The sequence below is a fragment of the Branchiostoma floridae genome, chromosome 5 (genome assembly GCF_000003815.2).
Source record: "Branchiostoma floridae strain S238N-H82 chromosome 5, Bfl_VNyyK, whole genome shotgun sequence".
NCBI classification, from domain to species: Eukaryota; Metazoa; Chordata; class Leptocardii; order Amphioxiformes; family Branchiostomatidae; genus Branchiostoma; species Branchiostoma floridae.
This window is the reverse complement of record NC_049983.1, coordinates 23,368,806-23,389,367: the sequence shown is the minus strand read 5'-3', so window position 1 is coordinate 23,389,367 and position 20,562 is coordinate 23,368,806. Positions and strand designations below refer to the sequence as shown.

Sequence of the window (20,562 nt, the reverse complement as noted above, 5' to 3'; positions counted from 1 at the left end):
GGAAGAATTTTACTAACATTTAGAATGACTGTTTAAAATGATATGTCTTTTTAGGGATTGGTGGCCGTAGTGATGTTGCAATTGTGTGTCATGAGCAGCACTAGGCAGGGGAAGTGGGGGGGGGGGGGGTCATCACTCCTGTGAACTCTTTGGATCTGTTGAAGGGGCTGGTATTCTGCAGATTGTTACCTGAATGCAAAAGACTGATGAGCTGGTTGTTTCATTGGTCTGATGGACATGTGCATGTGTTCAGCTGGTTGTTGCCTGGGTCCAAGGGACTGGTATTCAGCTGGCTGTTGCCTGGGTCCAAGGGACTGGTATTCAGCTGGCTGTTGCCTGGGTCCAAGGGACTGGTATTCAGCTGGTGGTTGCCTGGGCCCAAGGGACTGGTATTCAGCTGGTTGTTGCCTGGGTCCAAGGGACTGGTATTCAGCAGGTTGTTGCCTGGGTCCAAGGGACTGGTATTCAGCTGGTGGTTGCCTGGGTCCAAGGGACTGGTATTCAGCTGGTGGTTGCCTGGGTCCAAGGGACCAGGTATTCAGCTGGTTGTTGCCTGGGTCTGAGGGACTGGTATTCAGCTGGTGGTTGCCTGGGTCCAAGGGACTGGTATTCAGCTGGTGGTTGCCTGGGCCCAAGGGACTGGTATTCAGCTGGTTGTTGCGTGGGTCCAAGGGACTGGTATTCAGCTGGTGGTTGCCTGGGTCCAAGGGACCAGGTATTCAGCTGGTTGTTTCATACTAGGTCCAAGGGACTGGTATTCAGCTGGTTGTTGGCTGGGCCCAAGGGATTGGTATTCAGCTGGCTGTTGCCTGGGCCCAAGGGACTGGTATTCAGCTGGTTGTTTCATTGGTCGGATGGACATGTATATGTGTTCAGCAGGTTGTTGCCTTGGCCCAAGGGACCGGTATTCAGCAGGCGGTTGTCTCAGACTTGCATTATTAGGCATCATATTCCTTGGTGGCAATACCACATCTTTGTACTTGAGAGTCAGAGAGGCAGGATGCCCCAGGACATTTTCTGATCTCATGGATTTCAAGGTTTCACTTGTAGACTGCTGGGCCCCACCCTGCCCTGTCTGATTATGCCCACTGATTGTGACTAGGGCTGGGTATCGGTACAGCGTACCGGTACAAAACCGGTTTTTCTTATTGGACCGGTCAGGGTTGTAGCCAGCCTGAAATCATTTTCCGTCCACTTGATTTTGAATGGGAATCCTATCGAGCACCGAAGGCATGGCCTGATGTTGTGCGATATTTCTAGGGGGTCTGGGGTCCCAGAAAATTTTTGAATCTAGAACCTCTAAAACACTATTTCTTGCATTTTGAGGTGTAAATTTTGCTGGTAGACTAAGCTGTTCAATGGCATCTGTTTTTGTGAAGAATTACGGGTTTCATTTTTTTTTGATATCTTTACATATCAATTTTTGTCTGTCACAGGGGACGGAATGGGAAAAACCTTGTTCCGTCCCCAGCTGCAAAATTCCGTCAAGGGACGGAAGGATGGGTGCTGGCTACAACCTGGGACCGGTCCAGAAAAACCGGACCTTAAAAAATTAGGTGGACCGGATGTTGGACCGATTAGAAAATTAAAAGATCATTTTATCTGGCATTCACACGTTTTGGCGCTTGCAGGTGGAAGAAAATAACAAGAGTATAGTAGAGTAGAGTTTATAGCAATTTCTACCAAGTTTTACAGTCAATCGTACAGGTGCAGTTAGCGTTGTAGGACTTTAAAATGCCAGTGTAAGTCAAATACTCCACCAAACAGATTTCTTTGTAGTGAAATGGACCATTGGTATGAGTCATACTGAATCAGGTCCAGGTTCAGGTCCGGACCTGGACCTGATCCTTTTGACCTGAACCGGACCTGGACCCGAATTTTCTGTACTGGTACCCATCCCTAATTGTGACACTAGCTGCTGCGCTACTGAAAACAACTGGGGGGGTTGGGCCTGAGGGAGGGTTCTGGGTCTTTCTCCTGCGCCAGATTATGAGAATGATGGTAACAACGAGGACAGTACCTGCTACTGAGCCACACACAGAACCAATGAGAACAGGGAGGGAGAAAGTTGTACTACTTTCTGGTTTGTTTAAGGCACCAGTCATAGCAAGAGGTGAAGTTACTGGTGACAAAGTTCCACTTGTGGCCACTGTAGTGATCGTTTCAGTTTTGGCTACTGTAGTTACTTTACCAATTGTGCCCACTATATTGACTGTACCAGTTGTGGCGGCTGTATTCAATATACCAGTTGTAGTCATTGTCTTGACTATTCCGGTTGTGGTAACTGTTTTGACATTACCAGTTGTGGCTACTTTCAGTTGGATATCTACAAGTAGTGTTGCTGACGTCGAGCCAACAACAGAACTTGTTGCAACACAGACATACAGACCAGCGTCTGCTGCTGCAGTAACATTGGTTATGGTGATGGTACCATTCACATCCACAGTCACCCTCCCGCCTGACTCAACAGATACATTCAGTCCAGATGGGAGGGTGACTGTGATGTCTGGTGTGGGGATTCCTGAAACTTCACAGACCAAGCGGAGTGTCTCTCCCTCTATGACTGTGTTATTGTCACTCTTCCCAAACCTCACTATTGTTGGTTCTTCACAGTTTGACATCAGATCTTCAGGATTGATATCTTTAAGCCTTTGCCCATGGAAGTTGCTGGGTCCTTCACATGTGATTTGGTTTTCAATTAAATGAGACCCAGTCATCTTTTGCCTGAAGGGAAGCATCCTACAGTCACACTGCCACGGGTTGTTGTCAATGCTTACATAAGAGAGTGATAACAGTCTGTTGTAGGCTGTTGATGGCAGAGTCACCATTTGGTTGTCCTGAAGCTGAAGCCCAGAAAGTGATGGAAGCTTTGACAAAGCTTCTATAGGAAACGTAGCTATGTTGTTCCTGTATAATTGGAGGGTTGTAAGTAGTGTTAGGTTTGCAAATGTGTCTGCTTTGAAGAGTGTCAGTCTATTCTGATGCAGGGTCAAGGTTCTCAGCTGTGATGTTGAACTGAAAGTTCCAGCCTGAATATCACTGATCTCGTTATTGTCCAGCCAAAGGTACTCCAGGTTTCCCTGCCCTGTAAACATGTCAGATCTGAGGTTTGTTAACTTGTTTTGAGACAGGGACAGAAATTTCAGTTGTGGTGTTGAATTGAAAGTTCCAGCATCATTGATCTCATTACTGTGTAAGATAAGGGTCTTCAAGTTCCCCAGCCCTGTAAACATGTCAGACCTGAGGTTTGTTAAGTTGTTATTCTCCAGGGACAAGATTCTTAGTTGAGGTGTTGAATTGAAAGGCCCAGTCTGAATATCACTGATCTCATTACCATCTAAGGACAGGGTCTCCAAGTTTCCCAGCCCTGTGAACATGTCAGATCTGATACTTGATAGGCGGTTCCCATCAAGATTCAAATTGATCAAGTCTGGCAAGTCAAAGAAAGCTTGGCTATTGATTGTTGAAATATGAGTGTTTCCTAGATATAGATGTGTCAACCTCCCATACCGTGAGAAATCAGACTGATCTAATGTTGTGACTTGATTTCCCCACAAATCAAGTTCAGTGATGCCTGTTGGCAGGTCCTGAGGAACACTGGTCAGACCCTGGTTGCTACAGTCAGCATAAGAACCAGAAATGCTGCAGGAAGCTTCTGTTGATCCAAACACCTTCAGGATGATCAGAAGGGATAACAGCATCCCTGGCAGCTTCTCACCCATGCTGTTCTCTGTGCCCTGATATAGGAAGACGGGGGAAATTGTCACTGGCAGTAAATCCCTCCAAAATAAGAACTTTTAAAGTTTTACATTTTTACCGTGATGAAATTTTAAAAATGTTTGATCAGTAAAGAACTGTGGTGATTAATTATGCAAATGGGATCTCTATGCTATACACATGTACCCCAAATCATGACAATCCATCACCTCTTATCCTATTTTCTTCTAAAAGCTCCAACAAAGTTGGCCCCTGCAGTCACTTAATAAATTGTCCCAAAGGCGTGATGTAGCTAGACTAGCACTATTCTATCGCTACTTCCATGGTAAATGCTTGGCAGAACTTCACTCATCTGTGCCTCTAATACGAACCTTCACTGCAAGAACCCGTTAAGCCACTTCCACGGAAGCAAATCATCCTTTTTTCCTCCACAATCCTCCTACTAGGAGGAAGTTCCACGCTCAGAGCTTTTTTCCAAGAACAACTTCGTCATGGAATGAGCTTCCACGGACCTGCTTTCCCACGGGGTACAATCTACAACTGTTTAAGTCTTTCTTCACTATACAGTATTGTAACCCAAAACGTCTAAGTGGCTCCAACAGCCTTGTTTTGCGGTGAATAAAAAAAAAATATAAATATATTCAATGTTTGTCTTTCCCAAGAGCCACCTACTACACTCTAAAATCAAGACAATGTCCACAACACGATATTCGAAGCAGGAAGTTCTGCTGCATTACCAAAGCAAACCACCAGGGAACCCAAAATCTAGTCCTAAATTCTAGTTATTGTCACATCCACCTAGCATATCAAATATAGAAATAACCAGTCCATTCAGCTGTTCTTGAGTTATCTTAGTGACCGCAACAGACAGTCGAGAGATACGGGCACAAATGCTGCCTTGAATTATGGACTCCCGGTAGCTGTTACATTGATGTATGTAAAATATAGCTTTAACATATTAATATTAATTAGATTGCTCCTCAACAATCTTGCTTGACTGAATGTACTTTTTTTGACATAATCTTATAATGAATTATGACTTAATTAATGTATCCACGTTTAGCATTCTTACCCCCTAATGCTACTCCCTATCATACATTCTACCAGGTTGTCTGACAAGGAAGTGACCTGAAAAAAATAGCGCTACTTATAATTACTTGGCTCAATTTTGTTGTATTTTTTTAAATATTTCCAGTCATCTGGTGTACCATTGATCAAGTACAGAATTAGCTGTAACAAGTTGTCACTTAAAAGAGATAATTTACAGCAGAAATGTAATACTAACTAAAAAAGAAATCCTCGATATGCAACCAGAAGTTGAAAAAAGAAGTCACACTGTCAATTGTTGTACAACATTTCTAGACGATGATCTTTACCTACGAGCAGAATAGTCCCAAACATGTCACTTACCCAGAGACAGCGTCCTAAAGAAATGTGCAAGTTGATCCTGTAGGCTGAATTGGCCTAAGTAGTTGATAGTGCCCACCTGGTCAGAAGACTAAGTGGTATATAACAGTCAAGGAAGTTACAACTGTGGTGGTCGGTGCTGCTTGTGGGGCAAACCCTGCAACTGCGCAGTTGGTTTTGCACATAGAAAATGCCTCAAGGGCGCATACCTTCACAGGCTTCACTATTATCCTCCCATTGTTGACCTTTGATGTATGAATGGGACCAGGGGAACATGGCAATGGTATTATCAAACCATAGAAAGTATAGTACTAAGCACGTTAGCTATTTGTTTGACTTCGCAATCTGGAGAAGGGAAGTAAGAAAAGATGTCCGTAGCATCACCTTTCTGCTCAAAAGACTAAGGGCCTTTTAGTTTTACCTTCAACTTGCTCACTAAAGGTACAAAAAAATGTAGCTGACAGTGTTTGGTCCCAATGTGTACAATTGTTATGGGGTTAGACAGCAGGGAGAATGGTGTGATTTAGAACAGCAAATTTCTAATGAATTTTGTAGGAATGATTTTGGTGTCTGTATAAAATGGCAAAGACCTTCACTGCTTGTAAATTACATTAAGAAACAGCATATTTTCCAGGTAATTAACCACCAAATGTTTCTCCTCCACAGCTACTGCAAGCGTGAGAATGTCGTATTGTTGACAGTTGGGCACTTTTACTATTTTAAGCTGAAAAATAAGCTTAAGAATATGAAAGACACTCACTGCTTGTAACATAAAAGGGTGGAATTTTGTAGACTTGAAGTAATATATTCCTGCTACCCTTCCACAGCTACCACAAGCGTGAGAAAAAAATGATTTTGTTGTCTGTATGAAATGACAAAGACCAGGTCCTTCACTGCTTGACTTTAGTTACAAGAAACAGTGTTTTGGAGGCATATTTTCCAGGTAATTAACCACCAAATGCTTCTCTTCCACAGCTACTACAAGCGTGAGAGTGCAAACTCCGTAGCTAAGTACGAGTGTGTGGAGTTCTACAACAACGCCAGGACACAAAAGAAGCACTGGTCACGCTGGAACAACCAGCAGGACTGTGAGGACAACGATGGGGAGTGGAGGGCGTACTACAGCTATCTGGAGAAGGCACCCACAGGTAGGGTCTCACTGTTACTGTACCTGTGTTACAGTTACTGCACTGTCTATGTTATATAGTTAGTGAGCAGGAGGCCATACTACAGCTATCTGGAGAAGGCTCCTACAGATATGGTACAGTTACACAACATACATTTGTATAGTATTGTACTGTCTGTCTTTGTTAGAGTAAAGGGCTTACTACAGCTATCTGGAGAAGGCACCCACAGGTATGGGGAACTGTTGTACACAGTAACTGTAAGTTACAGTTTCTGAACTATATATCTTGAAGGGACATCCTCTTCCTCCTGGGACTCTGGGACATAATGTCACAATCATAATGATGTAAAAAAATAAAGGATTGGAAGCTGTTTGCGCATGCATTATAGAAGTAACATGACACTTGCATTAAACAAAAAATTAAAAAAAAAAGTGTATCTTGCCAACATGCGATGTGAGTGTAATTTAGATTTATGATCTCATTTCAAATTTTTACCGTGTGCCTCCCCAGTTTCCCAGGCAGATTGCCAGGGGGAGGGCCGCAGTGGCCTGCGGTACGTCTACGGTTACCCTGAGGGGGAGGATACCGACACCCAGACGTGCCTGGTGCTCCCGCCCGCGCCGGACTGTCAGCCGGCGCCATGGAGCAGGTCCAACCATCTGGGCAACAGCAGGGAAGGGCAGGCCAGTAACTACACCTGGGTGCTGCCATACTTCCCGTCTGGGAACACCAAGAGATGTGTGGTGAGAATCAGGTGAGGATAAGACCTGAAGGGAGGGAGAGAAATGAGGGTGGTAGATCTAGAGATCTAGAGAGAGAGAGATAGAAAGAGTGGGATAGAGAGAAAGAAAGAATCAAAGTAAGGGAATGAGTTGTAAAATGTCTGCCGTGTTGGCAAAAGCCATTGTTTGTTGTCTGTTAGCTAATACATGACTGTGTAATCTTATTCTATTCAGGTACAACATCTCCACAGATGACTATGATCCTTGGCAGACTGACGCAGCCTACAACCAGAACCTGTAAGTTTTCTTTTGTTACTAACAGATTTTTTGCATAGGCTATAACTTTTAAGTGTTAGACCTTGATTTCAAACTGAACATCTTCTGAAGACCCTTATCTGTGTTCTATAGCAATACTAAATGCAACTGTTGTCTTTTCTGTTCCAGCCAACTAGGCCTGCTGTCCCCCGTACAGCAGAACCCAACAGTGGACATCGGTGCTGAGTACTCCCCGCTCAGACTGGCCATCAACACAGCTCAGTTTGGCAGGACCTTCCAGGTTTGTGTTGAGTCAAAGAGATTTGTGTATGATAAAAGCATGCCCTTGTGCATAGTACATTGTGTATGCTCAGTGGACATCGATGCTGAGTATTCCCCGCTCAGACTGGCCATCAACACTGCTCAGTTTGGAAGGACCTTCCAGGTTTGTACAGTCAAAGAGATTTGTGTATGATAAAAGACTGCCTAAAGTTTGTGCATAGTACATTGTGTATGCTCAGTGGACATCGGTGCTGAGTGCTCTCCTCTCAGACTGGCCATCAACACTGCTCAGTTCGGAAGGACCTTCCAGGTTTGTACAGTCAAAGAGATTTGTGTACGATAAAACTTTAAAAGCATGCCCTTGTGCATAGAACATTGTGTATGCTCAGTGGACATCGGTGCTGAGTACTCTCCTCTCAGACTGGCCATCAACACTGCTCAGTTCGGAAGGACCTTCCAGGTTTGTACAGTCAAAGAGATTTGTGTACGATAAAACTTTAAAAGCATGCCCTTGTGCATAGCACATTGTGTATGCTCAGTGGACATCGGAGCTGAGTATTCCCCGCTCAGACTGGCCATCAACACTGCTCAGTTTGGCAGAACCTTCCATGTTTGTTTCAGATGATTAATGATCCGATTTATCTTAATTCCAATCTGGCTGGTCTTTAATTTTTTCATGGAAAACAAATTTAATTAGCCTGACTGTGTAGCCAGTAAAGCTTTTTTTGTGTTTTAACAGTATTTACTTTGTTGACTAGAGGGTAACCTCTGCAACAAAGTATTGTGAACAGTTTTTCGGTGAGCGTTTGCACCTATATGTCTATGTTCCGTGGACGTCTATTCGCGATTTTTATCCGGAAATATGACGGGAAAGGAAAATATGCTGGGAAAGGAAAAATGCTGGGAGAGGAATATATTTTGCATTGACTTTTTTCATGACTAATCCCCATCCAGTAATCAAGCTAGGTTCAACATTAGGGTGAACACTTACTATATTGTACAGTGACTGTGTACTGATCCAGTAGTTTCCGAGCTAATTGTTCAACTTCTTATCTGTCCACAAGCATAGCTTAATGTTAAACCATTATTACTTTTTCCGTACCCCCATCAGGACCGGAGCCACGTGTTCCTGCTGAAGCCTCGGCCCAGCGGCCTGGAGGGTCGGGCCATCCACAACCTGAACGTACGCGGGAAGCGCGGGAACATCGTGCAGGTGTACCCTGCCGTGGAGTACGACTTTGTGCCCACCGACCTGCACATGGAGGAGGGGGACCTGACACACATACAGTGGGAAGGTGGGTAGTAACATAGAGAACAAAAATACTGGATATTTACAGAACGACTATAGGTACAGTATATACCAGCTACATGTATATAGGTACAGAATATACCAGCTACATGTATATAGGTACAGATACAGTCAACTGAGCCCACCCACCTACACATGGAGGAGGGGGACCTGATGCACATACAGTGGGAAGGTAGCAGCAGAATACTGTAATTCCTGATTTTTTCAATGTACTGTTATGTTCACGGTTTTCACGATGATGTCTGTAACGTGAACTAGTCATTACCGATAACAAATGATTCACAGCCTTTTTTATGTGCACTTGCTGCGACAGTGAACATTTAGTTCCGAGAACAAGTTAAATTTTCTCAGACTGTGAAAGTTTGGTACCGAAAAGACAAAGTGAATTACAGTATTTGGCCTGTATTACTTTACCAAGAAGTCCATTGCTGTAGAAATCCACAAATTAAAGCACATTCAAGTTTTATGGTTACAGTTACAGTAGTGCCAGTAGTAATGGTAAACCAAACTATTCTCATTTGTTGCAGCATGTCATTGACACTGATTCTTATCAAATGTGGTAGAATCTTGAGTCACACAAGAGACCGTACTGATTAACAACATAGAATAACCCTTAAACTGCCAAGCCCAGATATATCCGGCACACATATACATGCCCTGTGTGCTGTGCCCGGATATATCCGGGATAGTGTATTCCCCCAAAGTAGCAGCTTTTTGCGCATGTGGCACACGAACCCCGGAAGTTAGGCGACCTTGTTCGGGGGTTTCTTTTTGGAGGTCAGCAGCCAACCCTGGCACTGATAGCATTCTATACGGCTGAAACTCTGGCAGTTTAAGGGTTAAGATATGCTGTAAGTCTTAAAGTTGCTCTATCTTCCAGGGTCAAACAGCCACAACAACGGGAACCCTGCAGGGGATGGCCAGGCTGGGGATGCTGGGGAGGGCACAACTGGTAGGGAAAACTTACTGCAATATTTACGTTTCTACAAACCTTTTAGGCTACCCAAAACTGATGACAAATAAAACTTAGTGATATTTTCTGCCAGCCCCATGCAAATCAAATGCAATACAACAATGAATAATTTTGTCGCAGTGTTCATGCTAACTTGAACTTTAAGTTTCTTATTTGGCAATGACATTATTATTATTATATTTGCCTCAAATTTCTATACTATGATCACGTATATTCTCAAAGATATTTTAGCCAATGGACTAATACATTGATGAAGAATAGACAGTGATATCTATGAAAGTAGATTTTAAATCAACCTATAAAAAAGGGACAAAAGTATTCTGCAAATTTCAAAAACTCTTGAACAATTGCAAGAAAAACATATATTTTATATATAAGCTGTCAGGCTTGAATCAATTTAAACCCCACTCCTTGTTCCAGGCACGGACCGAAACAACATCGTGCAGATGCGATCACTGCTGGACAACTTCCCCGCTCCGTTTGAGAACTCTACCATGTGGAACAGCGCCCGGGTCTGGTGGCCGGCCGCGCCCAAATATAGTCTGGCAAAGGACCTGGCTGTGGCATTTGCCAGCTCAGGATACTACACGTGAGTTTTCACTCCTCAGGGTTTGCCACATTATGTTCTGTGCCTGCCGTTAACCGAACGGTAGATATCAAGACAATTACCCTAGACCAATAGCTGTCCCCTTGTTCCCCTCATCAGATGCCTCCATGTAACAGAGTCCCTTGTCGTAGACTCTGCTACCTTTAAACTTATTTTGTCGTGTCTCTTACAGCCTAGTCTTTCCATAATTTGGGGGAGGGGGGTCTTCCACAGGACGGGATCATTTGAAGAAGATAGCCTACATGTATAATGGATCAGAGGACATGATAAAGATCAGAAACATATTTGTACACAAAGAAATCAATGTAATTTGTGTAACTGGTATACTGTAACTTATCTATTTTTCGTATACTTGAAGTTACAAGTTTTAAATATTATCTGTTTTCAATGCAGAGTGCTTTATTTTTAACCTCTTTGCTTTAACTATTTTTCTATTGTTGCCCCCATAGCTGTTTCCATGCGGAGGTCTGCCACACCGAGTCAGTGGAACGGAAGAACAAGCTGGACAAGCTTCTCAACAACGCGCCGGCGTCGTTCGAGGGGGCGCTCCTGGAGTTCCGCAAGGGCACGTACCACTACATGTGCACGCGCAACAACAACTTCTCCAACCGCAGCCAGAAGGGAACCATCCACGTGGCCGAGGGGACCAAGTCATCCTTCACAGACAACGACCTGCCTTAGCATTTGTCAATCTTTTTTGTTTCATTTTGTAAATCTTAAAATGAATGAAAACTTAAGACTCTTTTTACACATTCATCTAAATGCTTTGTTCTCACCAACGTTTTGGTGACCGTCTGTCACCTTCTTCAGGGTAATTCTGAGTCTAAAAAGAGTCTCTTTATTCAGTGACATACCAACCTGATGAACTATTTACGGAAATCTTTAAATGTTTGTGGAGGTTTTATTTTTGTGTTTTTCACAGTAACAACTTCACTGCAAATTCATGAAACCGCAAAATATGTTTCCATTATTGTATATAACAGTTACTGTAACTGTACTGCTGCCGTGAATAGTGCTAACCACTTGAGACTTTATTTGAAAATCCATTTAGTGACGTGCCTTAGTGCACGCCACTAATCTTCCTGGACTTCATGACAAACTTAAAACACTGCAAGAAACCTTTTTCCCTTCTGACTGCAAAATAAAACCACCGCAAAAGTAAATCAGAAATTAATATCATGTTATTGTCAATCCTACATCAACTATGTGTTATTTTGCATAACATGATCATGATACCATGATGTCTATTCTATGTTTTTCTAACTTGTTTATCAAGTTGAGTTTCTAAACACAAAATGGACCAGCCAGTATGACCTGCCTTAACATCGAAATTTTGTAAACCATCTTTAATCATGTATCATATCACCAATTATAAAGATCATGAATATCTTTAGTTTGTACTTAAAAATGATTTATAGCTGCTATAGGTGGTGTATAGTGTAACCTGGGACTAGAACCAAATTTGATGGCTTCAGTCTTTGAGCTAGTCCCCTAGACTTCTTTTTAACACACTGGACAACTGAAATAAACTTTCTTGTTGTACATTATAGCTCTGTACCATCAGCCTATATATACTGAAATATAATTATGTAGAATTTCTTGCATTAAAGAGTTGAGTAATAGAATCGTTACATGACAATGTTACCGCTAGCATCATAATCAGGCATTGCATTTCACTGTACTTGTAAATTTGTGAAAATGCTGCTAATTGTAAACCTAAGAGGCCTTATGCTGCAACTTTCATTATATACCATTGCTAGCTGTACAAAGTGCCTCTCAACAGCATTTAGTAACTAGTATTTTCCTTCACTTTTGCTGATATGCAGATGTTTGTACTCTATATTGTATGTGGTGTTTTGTAAAATGATGAATGTAGATGTTATGGCTAAGTAAAATTTAAGTACAATATAATAGCCTTCATAGTGGACTCTGCAGCACATTTTCAGTCAATTCTGAATAAACAAAAACATTTTGATTGAACAAAAATGGCATAAGTCATAAAATGTGAACAATGATGAAGGTTTAACATCCAGACAGAACATAACAAGGTACAAAATAAAGTTAACCTGATGTCACTCGAAACGTCCATAAGTAAATCTGATTTTACTCAATTGTAGATTGAATTGCCTTTAGATATTGTTTACCTGATGTCTATAACCTCCATAAATGTAAGTAACCCGATACAGACATTCAGGCATTTCATGTATGATTCATTGTCTTTCATAAGTGTCAGTTGAAAAATGTAGCCTTTCCCAGGCTCCGCGGATCGGTGGAGTTATTCTTCATCGCGGTGAGAAAATATCCCTCAATCCAAAAAGGCTGGTAGAGGCTAGGGAAAATATCCATATTGAGATGGCTGCCAGTCTGCTGTGAAGGCTAATGTATACCTAGAGACAATCCTTGGTGTAAACTAGTTGGTGTCTGCTGGTTCAGACCCAATGGTGAAATAAAAATTGATGTAGAAACACTTTGTGTGCTTTTTGTAATACCATGTAAGCTACAGTGAGTTGTACTATCTAATAATATGCATGAGTTTCATAATGCATCACAGTTCCTAAATTCATCACACAAAGTGTAAACTCTATTGTCAACCTTGAAGACAGAAGTATGTCAACAACAACAGTACTGAATTATGTAACTTTACTTTCAGAGAAAGGCTTTCCATAGGCTTCCAAAGGCTTTTTATAGGCTGGATCTTGTAGACCATTTGCTATCCAGTATGTACACAAAACCAATTCCATTGAATAGCTTTGGCATGTCATAAACATTTTTTAAGAAAAAAAAGTTCTTAGTGGATGTCAATGTGCAGATGTTGGCACATTTGCGCATGAAATCCGTAGTGTGATTTGGGGCACACATTTAACGTTAGACACATTTATAATAGCCAAAGAGGCTCGGTAGGCCTCACTCCACAGTAAGGGAAAGTCATGTGAAGTGCCATTCCCAAGGGCACAACGTCTGGGCATGGTGGGTATTGAACTTGGGATCTTTTGATTCTGAGCCCAACGCGCTTAGCCTACCAGTTATGCCACACATTTCAGAAAAACATAAAATTATCGTACCCATAATCATATTTATTCATCACACATGCACAATTCTTTACAACCAAAAAATCTTTAACTTACAACATTAATCAAATCATCTTGTACAAATAAATATTTGCTACATTTCATTTGAAACATGCTACAATGAGGAAAGTCTTAGTGTACAAAATACACTGGCTACTGTAATGTCTTCACAACCTTCTGCACAACATTCCATTTAGATCTTTCTTACTATTAATACCTTAAAGTTTGTAATTTTACATATGCATGTTTAGTTGAAAACAAAAAAAAGAATTCTCCAGTAGTTAAAAATATTATACATCAGTTTCAAATTATAGACACCAACAGTAACCATCACCTGATTTAGTTTTGCCAGGTCATCATAAATGACTCTCTGCTGACAGTACAGAATTTATCGGGGGATCCTGTAATGTTCATGTCATTATTTTGTTCTTCACTCTTGAAGACAGGCCATGACATCCAAGTTGACTTTTTTGGTGGACCAAGAGGTGATTGATGAGTCCTATCTGGGCCAGGAAGTTTTTTTTTTACATGTAAACTATAGAACATGGTGCATATAATTTATAAAAACAATAATCTCAAATCATTACATGTCAACTTCTTAGTAATACCCGCTTTCACACACAGAAGGCTGATAAAACTTCAGCAAATTAAAGTTTAACGCTGATTCATTCAGCCCCCGAACTAAGTCTAGTACAAATATCTGTATTATACCTCCCAACAATAAAAAAGATCTCCAATCTCTGAATAGAATTCTTGACTTTTGATGATGTGATCTTATGATCTAATAATGTGATCAGCAGGTGATCTTAACACTATCAAACTACAATGTACACTCACTAATACCCACAAACAAAAATTGCACAGAAGTTTACAACAGAAACATTTGCTATACATGTATAGAACTTCCAATATGTATGTCCTATGTCTGTGAGATTTTATGTCCGGGAAAAGTAGCTACGCAAAATGTATGTCAGCTAATGGACTAATAGTATCCAAAGTAATATGAGGAACCAGACTTGCTACATCAAGAACAGATGAATTCTCAATTATTACTATTAGTGGTGCTATGGTCTTAAAATTTGTCAAAGAGACTGATTTTAAGGAAACTTAAACTGATAACTGCAATCATGAGTAAAGTTCATAGAGGCTCCAAACTCCTATTCCAGCTACATATGTGTAAGAACTCCATAATTCAGAAGTCAAGTTCAATTCGTGTCTCTACCACTAGTACCAGTATATGATTGAGTTTCCATGTTAATTGAACATGTCCGAACTCTATGCTATGCTATGCTATGTCTGATATAGTCCCTTCCCCAAAGTGCCCCTATCTCCAACTCCTATTCAGAGTCTTCATGGCAGCTAGTCGATGGGTGATCAGAGTGGCCATGACCAGTCCCAACAATATAGAACTGATGAAGAAGTAGTCAAAGTCTTCCTTCAGCACGTCAAACATCTGTGACGGCATTATCCTGGTGTAGAACAGGTCCAATCCGTACGCTAGCACCACGGAGGTAGACTCCAGCCCCGCTGCTCCTATATGGATCCCCCGTATCCCCTCGATGGACTGGTTGTAGGTGAGGAGAGTCATGGGGTTGACGTGGAGTTCGGGGATGTAGGGGTACACCCCCTCCTCCTGGTGCTGTTTGGTGGGGATGATGGGTCGCCGGGGGTCAAGGATGTTCTTCGGGAGGGTCATGAGGCCGCCGTTTGGTAGGGCAAGGAGGAGGCTGCGAGCGGTGATGCCGCGCTCTGTGTTGCTGACGGCCATGGCGGATAATCCCATGGGAAAGATGTAGGCCTGTTGCAGGACGAGAGGTAGGCTCTGGGTGGAGAGGGACGAGAACGTGGTGGAGTTTCGGTCTCCCTGCGACTCGAAGAGCTCCAGCACGGTCACCTCGTGGCGGCGAAACTTCCCGTTCCAGTAGTGGTAGACGACCCAGTTCTCGGAGTGGACCAGATGGACGGGCCCGCTGGCCCGCTTGTGCTGCATGCTGTACACAACCTGTCCGGTCACGGCGTCCACCAGATACAGGGTCAACAGGGGGATGTCTCGCTCTATGCCCTCTGTCATTACAGCCAGCAGGTTGGGGTTGAGGTACTTGTACATGACGCTTCTGTCGCTTAACACGCGGCCCTGGGAATGGACGTGCTCGTTAGCTCTCCTTGGAACAACGCTCACGATCTTCTGGGACGGGATCGGGAGGCTGAGATGCCAGGCTTGCGCAAGTTCCACTTTTCCATCTTTAAGCGTGGTGAGGCTAAACCCGGTTAGCGTGCTCTTCTCAAGGTCAGCGGCATGGAGGAAGATCTTTCCGTTGTTTTTCTTCAGGACAGACAGGACAGAGGAGGAAGGCGGGAAGATGTGAACACCATGATCAGAGTCGACAATCATGACGGGATGGAGATGGTGGTTGTTCATCACGGGCAGGAGGATCGCTTGCAGCACTTTGAAAGGCTGTAGGATTCCCGAGACAGCGCTAGCGTTGACGGGCTGCCCGGTGGTGGGGTTGAACGTGAAGACAAGTCCGTTCCCAGTGGCCTTGTCCTGGGCAACCAGCATGGCCTGTGGGGGGTGGGGGAAGTGCGCGGTGGTCCGCTGTACGAACAGGTACATCTCGCCTTGGCCGAAGCACCGGATGTTCGGCAGGAAGTACTGCCAAACGATGTCCCCGTTCGCGCTGTCCAGTCCGTACAGCTTACCAGCCGACGTTACCGCCACGATCATCTTGCGGAGGTTGAAGGGATCCCTCTCCAGCTGTTTCTCCACCTGTTTGGCCTTGGGTTTCCTGTACTCTTCAAACTTGTCGGCAAGGTCCTTCAGCTGTTCCAGCTGAGTGGTGATCCTTCTGGTGAACATCTGCCAGATGGAGAGGTCTTCCTCCGACTCTTCTCCAAACTCCTCCTCAAACTTGCTCTCTGTTTCGGACACGGGCAGATCGACTTGATCCACGGCGGAGATTGAGGCAAGCGCCTCATTGCGTTGCCACATGACGTGCCCCTGGTTCCCCTGCAGCTGCTGCAGCATCAGCAGTGTCTGGTCCTCCATCTGCAGCAGAGCGCGGTATCCTGTCGATCCGTCGCGCTTCAGGAACGTGTACACCGTGACCTGGGAAACAAAAGACAGTCTTAAGAAATCCTTCACATATAGAGCAACATCCGAATGGAACCAACTAGCATATGAATTGCAAACTGTGAGTACGTCCAAGATGTTTAGACAGCAGCTAATGAAACACATGCAAAACTCAGCTAATGGCACATGAGGTACTTGACAGCTTTGATATGGCACGTGCATTTTTTTAGCTTTGATATGGCACATGCATTTTTTAATGATTTTTTTGAATGACATGTTATATGTTGTGCATGTTATGTGTCCAAGTGTTATGTGTAATCATTACTCCTGGAAGAGTAGATGTTGCAGTGATATGCTGTCAACAACTAAAGGATAATAATTCAATAAACAACAAACCTGCTGTGGTGACCCATAATGCAGCGGGTGGGCTATCATCTGTGTCAGAGCCTGGTCTTCTTTCAGGTTCTGTAGGTAGAAGCCGGTGACGACCAGCTCGTCCTTGGTTCCCTTCTTCACCATGAACATGATGTCCCTGTCCTGACTCCTTGCCGTGGTGGTGGCGTACACGTTGGGGAGATCCTTCAGAACAGTGATCGTGTCTGCCGTGGCCTGCAGGAGGACGTAGTGGTCCTGAGACAGCCGCAGAAGTACCTCCTTCCTCCCGACCTGTACCATATCATAAAGCAGTAAGAAACATTTAGAGAAAAATCAAGTCATTATAACTATGATCTATTAGTCACACATGCACCTAAAAAATTCTACAACATTCACCAAAACATGTTTGAAATGTCTTCAACCATTTCCAAAATCCAGTTGCTTGGGTAATTGCTAGTTGGCATAACTTATTACCTGGCTCAAAGTATGATAAATACATATTTGATACACATCATTTGAAACTAACTACAGTGAGGAAATTTTCTTCAAATTACAATGGCTACTGTAATTTCTTCAATACTAAAGAAATCTGCACAACACTCAGTCCATAAAGATCTTTCCTACTAAAAGTACCTTTCTTGGTAACTTGTGTCCATTACAACAATAGAAGAACATGCCTACTGACCTGTACTGCACTAATGGCTAGGCTGTCAGGCTGCCAGCTGTTGAACCCCAGTGACAGGAGGGTGACTGTAGTAAAGCCGCTGCCATCCACAAGCGATATGGTGTGGAGGGAGTTGGTGCTGGCTTCTGAGCAGACCAGGATGTTGTCTCCGGTGACCACGCACTGAGTGGACTGGGGCAAGGCCCACCCTGCTGGTATAACCCTCTTCACCGCCTCGTAACCCTTTCCAGGGACGTGGGTGTATGAAACGATCTGTACGGCGGCTTGGCTAGAAATGCTGACTGCATACAGCTGGCCATTGCTCGCCTGGTGCAAGACTGAAATTCCCCCAGTCTCTCCGCTTGACCAAACCTCTGTGCTCACCATCTCATGGCCGTCCACTGCCGAGAGGATCCTCAGCGTCTTCTTGGTCAGGACTGCGACTGATTCCACGTGTGACCTTTCGTCCTGCCTGCCCTCTACAAGAAGTGCCTTCGCTGGGGAATCGTTCTTCTCCTTTGCGAGAAACTCCCATAGGAGGGTTCCGCTAGCCGGATCCCACGCACGGACTGCATCCCCGCCACTGCACACCGTCACCAAGACGTTGCCCTTGTGCAGTACCGCATCCACCCCCCAGGGGTCTCCCCTCTCCTGCACGTGCCTCCAGGCCAGCTGCCCCGTGCGTGAGTTGATGGCCGCCACGACGTTGGACTCGGTGCCGACGAAGATGCGCTTGCTGACTGGAGCGGACTGGTCGAAGGCGGCCTGCCGGACAGCGCCGATGTACTGCTGGTGCCAATCGAACTTCCCGATCTGATCCTCGTACATCCCGCTGGTGGGGGGCACGTGAAGGACAAGGGCAGCAGTCAGGAGTATCCATGGCAACGAGAAACCTTGACCTTGGCCTGTCATGGTGCTGCACTCAGTGCTGAACTAGTATTTCACAGTGAATTGATTTCTTAATAGTCACAGCTGATTTTTTGTACACTCTTGTGTAGACGTGAGGAACTGAAAGATACAAAAACAGGAAAAGCAGTGTTATTTCAATGGATTTCATGAAAAAATCAATCTTGTTTTGAAAAGTACTGTAAATGCAGAAACTTTCACGGTGGATTAATGTTCGCGATTTTCGTGGTGGCCGCTTCACTGCGAACTTAAAACCACCACAAACATTTTTCCATGACAGTACTAAGAGACTACAGTGCATGGTGCTACCGCAAAATTAAAACCACCGTGAAATGTCCTTTTTCCCGCTTCCGCGAATTTAATGCACTTATAGGAATCTCTTAACTTCCTGTAGTAAGCCAAGGAGGTTATATTCTGAATATAACCTCCTTCAGTAAGCAGATGTTCGAGGGAAAGCGAGTAGCAATACTAGCATATGTAACATTTCCAGAATCCACCCCTTTGTCAATTAACGTTGCATGGACTTGTATCATATTCAGACTGGTACCAATTGGCTGCAATAATACACCGATGTGAATAATCAGACATCACTTTCTTCTGTTTCATATGAATAAAATCATGCCTACAAATTATGTGTGTTGCCCATTATTCCTCTTCCTAACCCCGCATACTGGCCCTAAAAAGACTGTATCCTACTATCTTTTTAAAGTATTTGAAGAAGGCGATCTATGGGTCACTTTGTTGATGATCCTGATCAGAGGTTATATTTTATGATGACTAACGTTATTATACTGGTGATCACTAAACACGTGCATGCATGTTTCATGTTTGACCTGTTTTATCACATTTGCATGGAGGTTATGGAAGGCAAAATTAACAAACACAGTATTGGGTAGATCCTAAAAAACTTCGTTTCCTATTGCATAAGGTTATTGCTATCATGCGCACACTAGAACTCACCTCAGGACTCAAGTAGAGGCGTAAAATAAACGCCTTTTTGCTTGTTCTTCTTTTTCTACACCGGCTGGTCGGCCATTTTGCAGCTGTTCGACAGCATCGAATAAAACACAAATTGTATAGACAGATTATGGAAGTAAAGACCGAATTAATGTTATTAATTGATGAAAATAACTAAATGAATAATGTACAACAGGTTTAAGCAAAACATTATTACTCATGATATCTTTATTACGTCTAGTAGAAGAATATTGAAAATTGTCTGTTGCGTTTTTATGCAATGATTTGTCCTATCGTGCTTCGAATTATACCACTATGAGGGGGTGACAGTCGGATTTCATGTCATTTTTTATCAATCTAAACAACACATAAGCTATGAAAACAGTATGTATGTAGTTAATTTGAAATATTTTTTGATATTTGATAGTAATTCGCAGTTCACTGTATATTTGTAAAATTATTGATCCTCAACCCCTCCCCCATTTTCAACCGTGGACCCGTCGTGACGTCACTGACCCACCCACATGTCAGGAGTTATTTTCCAGCACGGCGCGGTAAACAACAGGCGAGTTTTGGCGCGCTGAGAGAGAAAGCTGTAAACATGATGGCTTCAGACGGCGTAAACGGCACTCCAGGCTGCCGGTGCATCAAAGAAGAGGTTCGTGAACATTTTGACGTAGCAACGAGTTAAAACCTGAGGGAGAAAAGGTGTATTTCTAATGTTCTGAAATCGTTCTGAATACGTGGTACGCAGTCGATGGCACGTAGCAAGGTAGCCGGGGCGACTAGAAACGAAAAACTTATTTAATTTTAATATAATATACAGGATGTTTTTGTTTCTAGTCGGGGCGGAACGTATTGGACTAAAAAGTATTTGCGTATCCGTTCCGTGGAGATACCTTTTCCTCCGGTTTTTTGCACGTCCCCGGCTTCCCTGGAGTCTTGCACACCGCGCCGGGGTGTTCGCGATCTCCACTTTCCCCAAAGTAGCCCGAAAGGCGACCTTTGTCAACAGATCGCTATGCCTAACTCATACTAAACTCATTCCGTCCGCCATCTTGGATCAATTCGTCGATCTCCGTCGATCTTCGTCGATGTTCGGGACAGCCTTCGGCAACGCTCC

At 43.5% G+C, this 20,562-nt stretch overlaps 4 protein-coding genes across 5 annotated transcripts in view; 2 read left to right on the top strand and 2 right to left on the bottom strand.

The window, feature by feature from the left end:
• Positions 1-1,883: 1,883 nt before the first annotated feature.
• On the bottom strand, positions 1,884-5,244 carry LOC118416313 (leucine-rich repeat-containing protein 15-like; the record flags this gene model as incomplete). Its single annotated transcript, XM_035821402.1, has 2 exons — positions 5,128-5,244; positions 1,884-3,737 (listed from the first exon to the last, which is right to left on the bottom strand). A coding segment is annotated over exon 2 (1,839 nt), but the record flags the coding sequence as incomplete, so codon positions are not given.
• An 823-nt stretch (positions 5,245-6,067) lies between these two features.
• Positions 6,068-11,264, top strand: LOC118415939 (protein DD3-3-like). Its single transcript, XM_035820895.1, has 8 exons — positions 6,068-6,272; positions 6,762-7,005; positions 7,208-7,270; positions 7,418-7,529; positions 8,622-8,805; positions 9,700-9,771; positions 10,213-10,381; positions 10,849-11,264. Exons 1-8 carry the CDS (start codon positions 6,083-6,085, stop codon positions 11,078-11,080), a joined length of 1,266 nt encoding a protein of 421 aa, XP_035676788.1. The 5' UTR covers positions 6,068-6,082; the 3' UTR covers positions 11,081-11,264.
• A 3,262-nt stretch (positions 11,265-14,526) lies between these two features.
• Positions 14,527-19,591, bottom strand: LOC118415936 (ER membrane protein complex subunit 1-like). The gene is made up of 4 exons (XM_035820892.1): positions 19,443-19,591; positions 17,598-18,584; positions 16,934-17,203; positions 14,527-16,573 (listed from the first exon to the last, which is right to left on the bottom strand). Exons 2-4 carry the CDS (start codon positions 18,486-18,488, stop codon positions 14,792-14,794), a joined length of 2,943 nt encoding a protein of 980 aa, XP_035676785.1. The 5' UTR covers positions 18,489-18,584; positions 19,443-19,591; the 3' UTR covers positions 14,527-14,791.
• Positions 19,592-19,919: 328 nt separating this feature from the next.
• LOC118415934 (ADP-sugar pyrophosphatase-like) overlaps positions 19,920-20,562 on the top strand; it is a 13,390-nt gene continuing 12,747 nt past the window's right edge. For both annotated transcript variants that reach the window (XM_035820890.1, XM_035820889.1), the window contains exon 1: positions 19,920-20,097. In XM_035820890.1, the coding sequence (XP_035676783.1) occupies positions 20,041-20,097 (57 nt within the window). In that variant the 5' untranslated portion in view covers positions 19,920-20,040. The remainder of the gene's footprint in view (positions 20,098-20,562) is intronic.